This window comes from Gymnodraco acuticeps, unplaced genomic scaffold, assembly GCF_902827175.1.
Source record: "Gymnodraco acuticeps unplaced genomic scaffold, fGymAcu1.1, whole genome shotgun sequence".
In the NCBI taxonomy this organism is placed as follows: domain Eukaryota; kingdom Metazoa; phylum Chordata; class Actinopteri; order Perciformes; family Bathydraconidae; genus Gymnodraco; species Gymnodraco acuticeps.
This window is the reverse complement of record NW_022991705.1, coordinates 1416125-1427588: the sequence shown is the minus strand read 5'-3', so window position 1 is coordinate 1427588 and position 11464 is coordinate 1416125. Positions and strand designations below refer to the sequence as shown.

Here is an 11464-nt window from a genome sequence, read left to right as displayed (position 1 = left end):
TTTCCCCCAAAAGCTAGCTCTCAAATTATTTTAACAGGCTATTCAAAACATAGCACATGGTGCACTAATCACGCCATTTGATAGCCCTTTCTTTCCCAAATATTGTTCAGCATAATAATAGGGCAGTTATATGGCAATAATGTATACAAAATGTTTGGAAAATTGGGATAATGTTATATTTTCTCTGTCCTCTTCCTTAAGCACGGAAGATGTATTGCGCTTACTTGAACACCAAGTTGACACCACAACAGAGTTTAAACTGTGTGTGGACAGAGAGGGCCTTCCAGACAGGGGCATTCTCCAGTGGAAACAGAAAAAAACTGCATCTCCTGCCAGTGCTCTTAAGGTGGTCTACATAGGAGAGGCAGGCATTGACACTGGAGCAATAAGGAAATAGTTTTTCACTGGTAAGTTCATGTAACTGTTTTGTTTTGATATTAAACAAAACCAAAGGATCATTGCTTATTTCCTTTTTTTCTGTAAGACATGGTTTCAGGTATTGAAAACAGATTCTTTGAAGGAGCTGGGAGCCAGGGGAAAAATCCTAAGTACTCTTTGACAGACCTTGATAATGACAACTTCAGGTTGGTAACATACTGTTTTTGTACACATTGTCATTTATGTAAGGAGTTTTTTTACAGACACTTTCTCTACCTTGCACACAGAACTATCGGTGAAATAATGTCAGTAAGCATCGCACAAGGTGGCCCACCTCCTGCCTTTCTGAAAGTGTGGTGCTACAACTTCCTCTGCACAGGAGAGGTGGACATTCATTCACTTTCAAAGGAGGATGTTTCTGATATAGAATCCGATCTTCTCATCAGCAAGGTGAGTACTCTGTTGAGCATTGTTAGATATGAATTAGATCTATGTTTTAACACCTATTGTAAATCTGTCCTTTATTCCAATGTTGCACATTCTCAGGTCGAAGATTCTGCAGATGAGCAGTCTCTGATGTTGTGGGCTGATGAAATTGTCAACTGTGGATATACAAGCCAGCTCAAACTGGACAATAAAGACAGCATCATTCGGTAAGTTGTATAATATTAATTTAAAAATGTTTATTTTTCAAACCAGTGTTAAATGTCTTTCTGCTTTTCTTCAAAGAGCAATTGTCTTACATTCCACAACAAGACTGATTCCAATGCTGCAGCAACTCAGAAAGGGCATGGAGCTGTATGTGGTAGTGCTGTAGCGACGCGTCGACATCGTCGAAAATATACTTCAAAATATCGTCGACGACATATTTCCGCGTCGACGCGTCGCTACACACACGTGGGTCACCCAAAGCAACAAGCAGTTCGCAATCGCACTTCAAACACAATGGAGACTGAAACGGCTACCACCTCCTCCTCACAGGATTGCGCACGAAGCCCCCAAACGAAAACATCTCGCCCGAGGTCTTCAAAAGCATGGGAATATTTTAAAGTTAGTCCAAAACGCAAATATATTTATATATTTATATCTCACTGAGACTGCTGCATAGCCTAGCAGAAGCAGCAGCTAGCTGTGGTGGCTACCATTAGCAGCTAGCATTTGCTCTCCGATTTTTACATAAAAATGGAATTATGGATTATAAATTCAATCATTTTTTTATACATAGACGTTAAAAACCTATGGATTAACCGATTCAGCCGCGTTTTTTCTCATTTTAATGCCATTGAACACGTCTTTTGATCAGATTGACAGCTACGGTGGTGAGACGATCTCCCTAGAAGCTCTGTGAAGGTACGTGTTGTGATGACTGTATTTGCTTCCCCTGTCGCGAGTCCGGATCACTCAGTGATGTTACTATATACCTACATAATATGTGGAGTCTCAGCTTTAATCGGATATATTGTATGTGCAGCTACGATAAGTAATAAGGGTACTTTTATCTTGAGTTCTGTGCCAATGTCCGTTAGCATTTTTCGCTCAGGGGTCATTTAGATGCTTCTTATGAGACTTGTTTTGTTTTGGTAAACATGGTTTGTATCGTCAATTAGCTGAGATTATTTCCGTTAATCTGGTATAACACATTAATAGGTTCTTAAATATTAAGATCCCCTGAGACACAGTATCGTGAAAAAAAATAATTTACATTACGTTTTTTTTACATTACGTTTTTTATGAATTGAACAACAGAAAAATAATCGTTAGATTAGTCGACTAATCGATCAAATAATCGCCCGATTAATCGTTTTCAAAATAATCGTTTCCCCCCAGCACTAGTATGTGGATCAGATCAGATGGCTAGAAACCCTGAAGCTTGTCACTCCTTATTTGTTCCAGGGAAGATCACCAAAGTAATAATTTTAACTGCCACTATTTATTTATTTTTAGACTCTATTCTTCTTTTGTATTGTACTTTTCATTCTGTATTGCCTTAATAGCTTTGGTTTGAACACTTACAAGATATTAAACTACATCTGCATTCACTCTCTTTATAGCCAGATGCAGATTTCATCATGATGAACTGCCAGCCACGTTTTAGCGAAAAAGGGACGTCTAAGGAGAGAACTGAGAGGAAGGTGATCAACTTCCTGCAAGATTTCTTGCAGGAAGTTGAAATGTCAGGTATGATATACTGTAGAATGCAGTACACATATGAATGAATGCTTTACTGATTTTAATGTACTGAGCACATACCTAATAAATGTTCTTGGATATTTGCTTTTCTTAAATTTGTGTTATTTAAAATATACATCCGTCACAGATGGGGAGACAGACAGTGCAGCTGGTGACAAGGAGCCTCTTGCAGTGCCACACGTGCTCCAGTGGATGACGGGGCAGGCCCACATCCCCATCCTCCCTGATGAAAAGAGACATTTCAAAATAACATGCAAATTTGACCATGACTGCAGGAGCGGCTAGGAGATCACTTAATTTGTTACCCAATTGTGAGTGCGTGCACTAAAACGGTGACTTTTCCAGTAAAGCATCTCAGCACTTACACTGACTTTAGACGAATCATGGGTGAAGCAGTGAGATATGGTGGTGGATTCCAGAGTTTAAAACAACTAGCTCTGTACTAGCTGTGTACTTCTGTTCAGTTATAAGTTTGTGTTTGAAAAGTGTTCCCCCTCCCGTTATGTCTGTTGCTGATTGTGTGCACCTGGTGCCCTATGTTGTCTCCTCCCCCCCTCACCTGTGTCTTGTTGTGCTGATTAGAGTGTGTGTATTTAGGCTCTGTTTCCCTGTCTGTTGAGAAGGCTGGTAGTGTTTGGGAGATCCTTGTGGCTGCAGGATGTGTGCAAGGAGAACAGCAGGATTGAGGCTGTGAACTTTGTGCCCAGGATGTCAATAAATGCCCACGTCGGGTTACATTTTTGGACGTTCTGCCTCTGCCTCCTTGCTTGGTCATGCTTTTATTAGTTGGGAAAGCATACATTGTTACAACGTTTTTTAACAAAACATCAGACAAGCAGAAAGGCAAATAAGGAGCAATGGTTTGGCTCTGTGTATTCTCAACAGATATGTTAACCAAGGTTGTTGTAATCAGCTAATGTGTGAGTTTACAAGTTCACGTTCAATTGTCATTGTACACACTGTGCAAGAATCGTGTGTACAAGTCACGGCCATGTGACTGAGAATGTTCCAGAGGATCAACAGTTCTCTGAAGTTCTTCTAGGTCTTCGTCATCCAGGGGGCACACAACTTCAGGAACCACAACTGCCCCGTTCGAGTCTTCTTGCAGTATGGTACTCTCCCAGTTGATGCCTGGGTCTTGAAGTTCCTAAGGATCCAGGAAAACCATTAAAATAAGTTTAGTACATGAAGTATTTTCATACGCTTATGTAACGTGTGATTTTAAAAATAAACATGTTACATAAAGGTTGTATTATTCTAGAAATACTATTTATTGAACAGATTGCTGTTTCCAATAATGTTATACATCTGTCAGATCTGACTCTCATCACTCAATGCAACAGAACTGTAAGGTTTGTAGATGGAAACAATTGAATTACAGCATATCTATGCACAATTGAAGACAGAAGCTCACATTGATTCATGTCTATTATGTCTCAAAACTATATATATCTGCCTGCCACACACCTTTGCAACTCAATTGTTTTTTAAAATATATTTAATGGGAACTCTATAACTGTTACCTCAAGTCTCTCCCCTTCGTCTAGATCTTGTAGATGTCCCATACACCACAGATGTTCAGGAGTGAGACCTCCCTCTGTCCTTAGAGGATGATTATTCCATCCTTGGATAAAGGCGTCAAGGTCTGCTCGAAGTCGAGGGACAAAGATGTAGTGCACACCAAAGAGGTGAACCACATCAGAGATATCAAGCAGACCATCTTCCTCCAGAGAGTGAAGAACATCATGGTACTTGCTGCTGACTGCAACCCAGACGTCACGCCAAAGTCGCTCTATCCTAGAATTACATTTTAATTGATTTACTTGGATTTATACAGCTATTTGTGCTTTCATTGAACAACCAAACTGCTACAGTTACTAATAATTATACAGTCAACATTTCAAGACATAAAAACACAACTAACCTCTGATTGTGGACACTCTTTCCAGAGATAAAGCTGGCTCTTCCTGTGCCCCGTGTGGCAAACATGTATTGTGTGATGTCCACGTTTTCGACTCCCTGATCCGCCCTTACCCTAAGATCAAAATACATTTTAATAATAAATAATTGAATAATTAATTTAACAAGGTTTACTTTAACTTCAGTAGATGAAATGAAAGATATTGTTTCTAGTATATTAGTGTAATCAATTAGTTTAAAAAAAACGTAAAAAAACATCCACTTGATGGTAAGCCATGAAGCTGGGTTGATCTCAGGAAGAATGAGTATGCAGTTGATGCTCTGTTATTTGTTGCAGCATCCAAGTACATGATCTGCATAGAAACCAGATGAAATAGTTGACATCTACTTGCAGCTATGGCTAGCCTTAGAGCTTTGAGTGTTGTATTATACAATAAAAGAAAGATAGGCACGTCCTACATCTTTACACATAGTGTTTCAACAGAACCATCAACAGGATTTGGTATTTCAATTATTATATAGGTAATTTTCAAAAATATCAACTTGGTAGGCCTATATTTTACATACTAAAATGCAGCTTGATTTATTACAGCTTACTCAGATATATTTTCTTTAAGGCAATACATTATTGCTCCCTTAAGATGCTTTGTATTAAAAAAGTATAACCAGATTGGATAATAATAATTGGATCTAAACAGGAATCATTACCTTCTAGCTAAATAATTATTCCAAGGAGCAGGAGAAAAAATATACACTTTTTGATCAAACTAACGATAAGAACTACATGTCTTAAGCAGCAGATTATGATTGCATGCATAGGTCAGCTATGTCGCTTCATACAATATGCATTTTAAGCTCTAATTATACAAAACAAAAAACAATCTATATCAAGCTAATAATATTGATGATTCCCCCCCTAGACATGTTTTAAGATGTGTATAACATAATCTATAAATATGCAAATAAGTGTTATTTCAGAAGTATAACTGCTGGTCACAAGAGGCTTTGTACTTTAAGCTGCATTTCTTTAACAATAATAAGCAAGAACACATTAATTACCTTCCTTGAGTAGCCATCCACTCCACCAAAGATCACAATATTGTACCTGTTCAAAAGGGAAAAAGGTTACTATATAACTAAGGTTGTTCTTATTATATACTCCCAACATTCACTGTGTAGGTAATTGCATAAACAAACAGGATATTTTACTCTACCTTATCAGTTTATGATTTGTGTCAATGTGGACCAGGGAGAGAGGGCCTCGCACGGAATAACTTCTTCGCACAACACACCCTAGTTCTGTGATCCGTCTGAAGATCCCAGCAGCATCAACCCGATGCATAGAGGCCATCATTCTCCACCACTGAACACGGAGGCCCATTGAAACCAAATGGCCTTGAACCATTCGATAACCAGCATTTGGCATCTGACTTTTAATACCTAAAATTACGTTGTCAAGTTCTTGGTCAGTCATTGTGCTGTATGATCCTCTTATAGACAAGCCAAATTCTTGCATTCTCCTGTAAATCGTTCTTCTTGAAACGCAGAGGCATTTTGCAATGCAGGAGACTGGCAGATGTGTGTTCAGCAAATGTGTTAGTTTTTCTCTCTCTATCACAATTTTGGGTTGACCAGAACCTGGACCAACTTCTGTTTCCTGTTCTACAATGGGCATAGAGCTTGCGTTAATTTCCAACCGGACAACATGATGTAGGTTTCGTATTGCTTCTGTAATCTCTGATACACCTCCTATCTGCTCATGGAACGATTCAAACATAATCAGCTCATGAACTCCAAATAATCCACATTTAGTGGTTGCTGGTTCAAGGCTGATTGCAGTTTGGTGAGAAGTCTTTCCATCAACTGCTGTCTCAATATGTCCTGTTGGACAGACAGAGCTCAGATTAGTTAAGAAGAGGGACTCGTTGTTAGTCATATAGGTGACTGATAACGAGCTATGAGATGTGGAAGCTAGTAATAACGTTACATTTACCCCTTATATAATATCAAATAATAATTAGTTTGACAAAGTTTATCCATAAAACAAGCTAAATTATCTCCTCAAAATTACATCTACTCCTCCCTCCTTAAAAATGTCAGCCATAGCCAATGAGATGTTGCACACTGCCTAAAACATCAACAACACATTAAAATTATCAGAGATCATTGTACTTTGGGTTTGTATGTGTAGTTGATCAATTAGATTTTATATGTAACCGATATATCGCCAAAGTTCCTTTTTCAGGCTTTAACTTTATACTACAGCGTTATTCAAACATTAAATTAGATAGCATTAGCAACCTACCAAGATAGCTAGTTCACAAGCTAATAATGTACAGACAGACGTACAAACTGAATTTCATAAAGGTTCATAAGACACAGTATACAACCAAATCAAAAACTACTTACATGTGGCCTTGCTGTGACATTTTGTTGCTGTTCATTCGACATGGTCGGATGTTGTGCCAGCTGGGATTGCTAGAGAAGGATGAGTCAAACTTTCGTTACTCACACAACAGCCGATGTCTCAAGATAAGAAGACATATAATGTTAATCCTACAGCCCTATAATACAGAAAAATAAAAAGCATTTCTGAAATTTGAGTCAATAATTACAAGAACAAATCTACTACAATCAGTCATCTTTTTATTTTTTTCATAAAGCTTCCACAATTCTTTATCTAGCGATCTAATTGTAGCGATCACAATCAATTCAGGATGTAACATTAACATGTCATGATCATATTTCCAGTTGAAATCCCAACAATTCGACATGATACTAGCTCCAATATTAGGCTACGGTTTGTTAGCTGTTTGCTTAAACTACCCATATAGCCTAGCTATGTTGCCGGCTAGCAAACTCACCCTTATCTGAAACGATCGGATAAAAGTTTTCGTCAAAGGTATTGCAAACAATAACGTGATATCAGAAAACTAGAAATGTATAACTCACCTGACACTGTGGCGTAGTAATCTCTTCGTTTGAGTCTGTCATGTCCTGTAAATGTTAACGATAATATGAACGTCAACAGCCTGATGGCAACCGAACATTTCTCTCTTCTCCTATCTCAGATAGAAGATATGATTGGAGACGGCCAGCCAATCAGAATTGACCTTCTCGAGTTCTCCGATTGGTTGGTTTTGTGGCACATTTGTAACGCTGTGACAACTTGAGCGAGCGCAGGCAAAGCTGAGCGCGCGCGCAGGCTGGAGAGGTCGAGCGAGCGGGGGAGAGAGAGCGCGTGCAGCGGTCTGCTTGCGCACGGAGCAGGAGTTTTATGAGAGAACATATATTTCTCTGTGCTCAAAACTGTTCAAGTGCGCGCTCAATCGCATTTTCTATGCTCAACATGTTTCATTGCGTGCTCAGGATAGAGGCACAAATATAACGTCATAACAGAGCCCCTCCCACACGAACGCGCACATGACCAATGAGGGCACAAGATAAGTTTGTGCACAGATGGAAGGCTGACAGGCAGGTAGGCCATCCAGTTATTTTAGCCAGGCCGGCTAAAATGATTGGTCGTGCTTTTTACAGCGCTACGGCTTCCACAGATGAAATGTTTTTATGTATTTATTGTCAAAGCATTTAATATATTTATTGCTATCGGGATGTTAAGAGCATTCCATGGAATATAACAAAAAGTGTTTCTGAAATAAATTACATACCCCACCTTTAATTGTGTCTTTTTTATTGCACTTTGGCAGCAGATTCCTGTGTAGCTTCAGATCTGAGTTGTCTTATTAGTAAGCCTAATTTATACTTTAGTAGCAACACTATTTTTATATAATGGCAAAGAAAGGGTTCAGAGTCTTTTCTTTTTTCCCTGTGTCATATGTGGCAGCACTGTTCAATGTTTCTTGAAAACATTACCCACTGTAGTGACGTGTGAATAAACTCCAACTCTGTATCAACAACACTGTTGTGTAACTTCAGTTAAATACTTGTATGTGTGCAGATTAGAAAGAGGTAAGATAAAGGAGCTGCAGTATTTTATGAAGTATTAATCGTACGAAGGTCAGTTTTATACAAGTAGACGTGTGTATTTACCTGGTAGGCTGTCAGTAATGGCTACGCCTCTCTATTTGGACTGGTAGATCTCGGCAGACTGGCAACTTTAAAAGTAGGCAAGGCAAGGCAAAAAAGGTTGGGCAACCCTGATCTACCTGAAATTGTAGGGACAGTTTTTTTCTACTCAATGATAGAGACCATTGTTGAGGAGATGCAAAACATACTGTAGCGACCCTGTATAGGGTGCTGAGTGTGTCACTCAAGCATCCCCCGTCTCTCTGCCAATCACAGAGCTGCACAGTGATGCTGGTCGGGGTGCGGGCCTGTGGTTGGGGGAGCAGAGGGGGGAGGGCGGGGAAGTTGTGACGTTGACCCTGCTATATGTGTGTGAGTTGGGGTGTAGAGTTCAGTGTGAGGATGAACCTGCAACCTGTAACCTGTGAACGTGAGAACAAAGGAGTTATTAAACCCCAATAACTTGAAGCCTGTTTCCGACTCCCTTTGTCGAACGCTACAATACTGTAAATGACTTGGGTCCGACATATACTTTGAGTAATGTTACTTTGCTGCTAAAAAATGAAACATTATCAGATGAGGACATCACCAAAGTGTGATGTCTGTCAGGGGATTTGATCTGTTCTCTGCATGTTGTACGTGTACACACTGCTCTGGTATGAATACAAAATATAATTGTAAAATGTAAGTCTCCTGCTCTTGTCATCGTTCATCGTTCATTTGAACTCCTATGACTGGTTGCGGTTGAAGGGAACGACTTCCTGACCTTCCTGACATCGGGTGAGATTCTAATCCATTTCAATGCCAAAAGCAAGTTGTTGTTTTTAACTTTTTTAATATGATTTTTTTGGGGAATTTCAGTTTTATTGGATAGTAGAGATCTACTGGAACCTAACACCAGAGAGAAGAGGGAGGAGATGATATGCAACAAAAGGCCCAGCCGGATGGTTGCTGCTCCGTGTGGAACGTGTTCTATCAGGTAAAGCACTTTGGTACCCAGTTCAATCAGGAGAGACGGTTTTGAGTGATGCATATTTATTGCACGGATGAACAAATGAATGTAGTGGTAATTTTGGCGATTTAGGCCCCGTTGTGCAGGAAGTATCATTCGGGAGGGTAGAACCGATCCGATGAAACCCCCCTGGGGTCTAGACATTGGTGGTGGTGAATGGATAGTTGGGGTCGGTCTGAAGAGGAGTGGTTTAGCTTGAACCTGGATTCAGAGGGACGGGAGGAGAAAAGGGGGTGGAGGAGGGTTGTGTCGAGTCACCTGAAATAACAGCTGTCAGCTGTCAGCTGTCAGCTGGGAAAGAGCAGATTAAAAAGGTTTGATAGAGCGCTATGATAGGCTCTTGGAAATAGAGCGAAGTGATTGGTTAGACTGAAGAGTGAGGCCCCCTGTCACTTATTGAGAGGAGAGAGAGTAATAACGTATTCATGAATGAGAAAGACGGTCTTCCTGGTTGAACTTGCGCTAAGCTTCATTTCAATCAGGAGAGACGGTTTTGAGTGATGCATATGTATTGCACGGATGAACAAATGAATGTAGTGGTAATTTTGGCGATTTAGGCCCCGTTGTGCAGGAAGTATCATTCGGGAGGGTAAAACCGATCCGATGAAACCCCCCAAAAAGAAATAGTATTAAGAAATTAAATGTACAGGTTTCTTACCATGTGGGCTGGATGCAGATATCTATGGGAAATGATGAGAGTTATACAGGGGGAGACACATGAATGTATAAGAAGCTGCAGTGCCTAAAATGCATGTAGGGGTTTTACAGGGAAAGGAGACTCGACGTGCATGACATGGGATGCACCGGGGTTTTTAACAGGGAAGGAGACTCGACGTGCGTGACATGGGATGCACCGGGGTTTTTAACAGGGAAGGAGACTCGACGTGCGTGACATGGGATGCACCGGGGTTTTTAACGGGGAAGGAGACTCGACGTGCATGGCATGGGATGCACCGGGGTTTTTAACAGGGAAGGAGACTCGACGTGCATGACATGGGATGCACCGGGGTTTTTAACAGGGAAGGAGACTCGGCATGCATGACATGGGATACACCGGGGTTTTTAGCGGGGAAGGAGACTCGGCGTGCATGACATGGGATGCACCGGGGTTTTTAACAGGGAAGGAGACTCGGCATGCATGACATGGGATGCACCGGGGTATTTAGCGGGGAAGGAGACTCGGCGTGCATGACGTGGGATGCACCGGGGTTTTTAACGGGAAAGGAGACTCGGCATGCATGACATGGGATGCACCGGGGTTTTTAACAGGGAAGGAGACTCGGCATGCATGACATGGGATGCACCGGGGTTTTTAACGGGAAAGGAGACTCGGCATGCATGACATGGAATGCACCGGGGGTTTAACAGGGAAGGAGATGATGACATGAATAGGATTGAAATGCACATGATTGTGAGCATGGTTATACGACATGAAATGTCACGCATGTTTATGAACATAGCCAGCATGTGTAGTTCTGGGGGGGGCGTTCGATTCCAGTTTTGGATAGTCTGGCGTGGTTTCGTTCCATTTCACACAGCTGTTTGACGCTCTGCGTAACCTTACGGGACTGTAGTCCTAAACGATAGCTGGGGATTATGGGTAGTGTAGTGTCTTCGGCCATCCTAAACTCAGAAATGTTGACAATCGCAATGATGCTCGAAATGTCCCTTATAGGCCTACGTCTGTTTCCGGTTATTTTTATTTTGAAATTCAGTTCCTGACGGACGCCAAAAAAGCCAGAGATTATGGAATTAAACCAATAAATAAAAGCAAGGATAATTGTGTGTTATTGGTGAGTAAATAACAGTGTGTTATTTTGAAAAGAATAACAAATTAGAAGGAAAAAAAGATTTAAAAAATACAGATTTCAGTATCCTGAGGCTCTGAGCCCCATTTATTTTCCTCACAGACGGCAACAAAAGTCAGAAATTATACGA

At 40.6% G+C, this 11464-nt stretch overlaps 1 protein-coding gene across 2 annotated transcripts; it reads right to left on the bottom strand.

Moving 5' to 3' along the window:
• Nucleotides 1–3300: 3300 nt before the first annotated feature.
• On the bottom strand, nucleotides 3301–7554 carry LOC117534633. 2 transcript variants are annotated; one of them, XR_004567277.1, is made up of 7 exons: nucleotides 7441–7554; nucleotides 6898–6966; nucleotides 5703–6369; nucleotides 5548–5593; nucleotides 4493–4841; nucleotides 4092–4365; nucleotides 3301–3715 (listed from the first exon to the last, which is right to left on the bottom strand). XR_004567277.1 is itself a non-coding variant. In XM_034198885.1 (7 exons), the coding sequence occupies exons 4-7, from the start codon at nucleotides 5562–5564 to the stop codon at nucleotides 3509–3511; spliced, it is 609 nt and encodes a 202-aa protein (XP_034054776.1). In that variant the 5' UTR covers nucleotides 5565–5593; nucleotides 5703–6369; nucleotides 6898–6966; nucleotides 7441–7554; the 3' UTR covers nucleotides 3301–3508. The 2 variants fall into 2 exon arrangements, 1 of the variants encoding a protein (XP_034054776.1); XM_034198885.1 differs by having other exon boundaries at nucleotides 4493–4603.
• Nucleotides 7555–11464: the final 3910 nt, after the last annotated feature.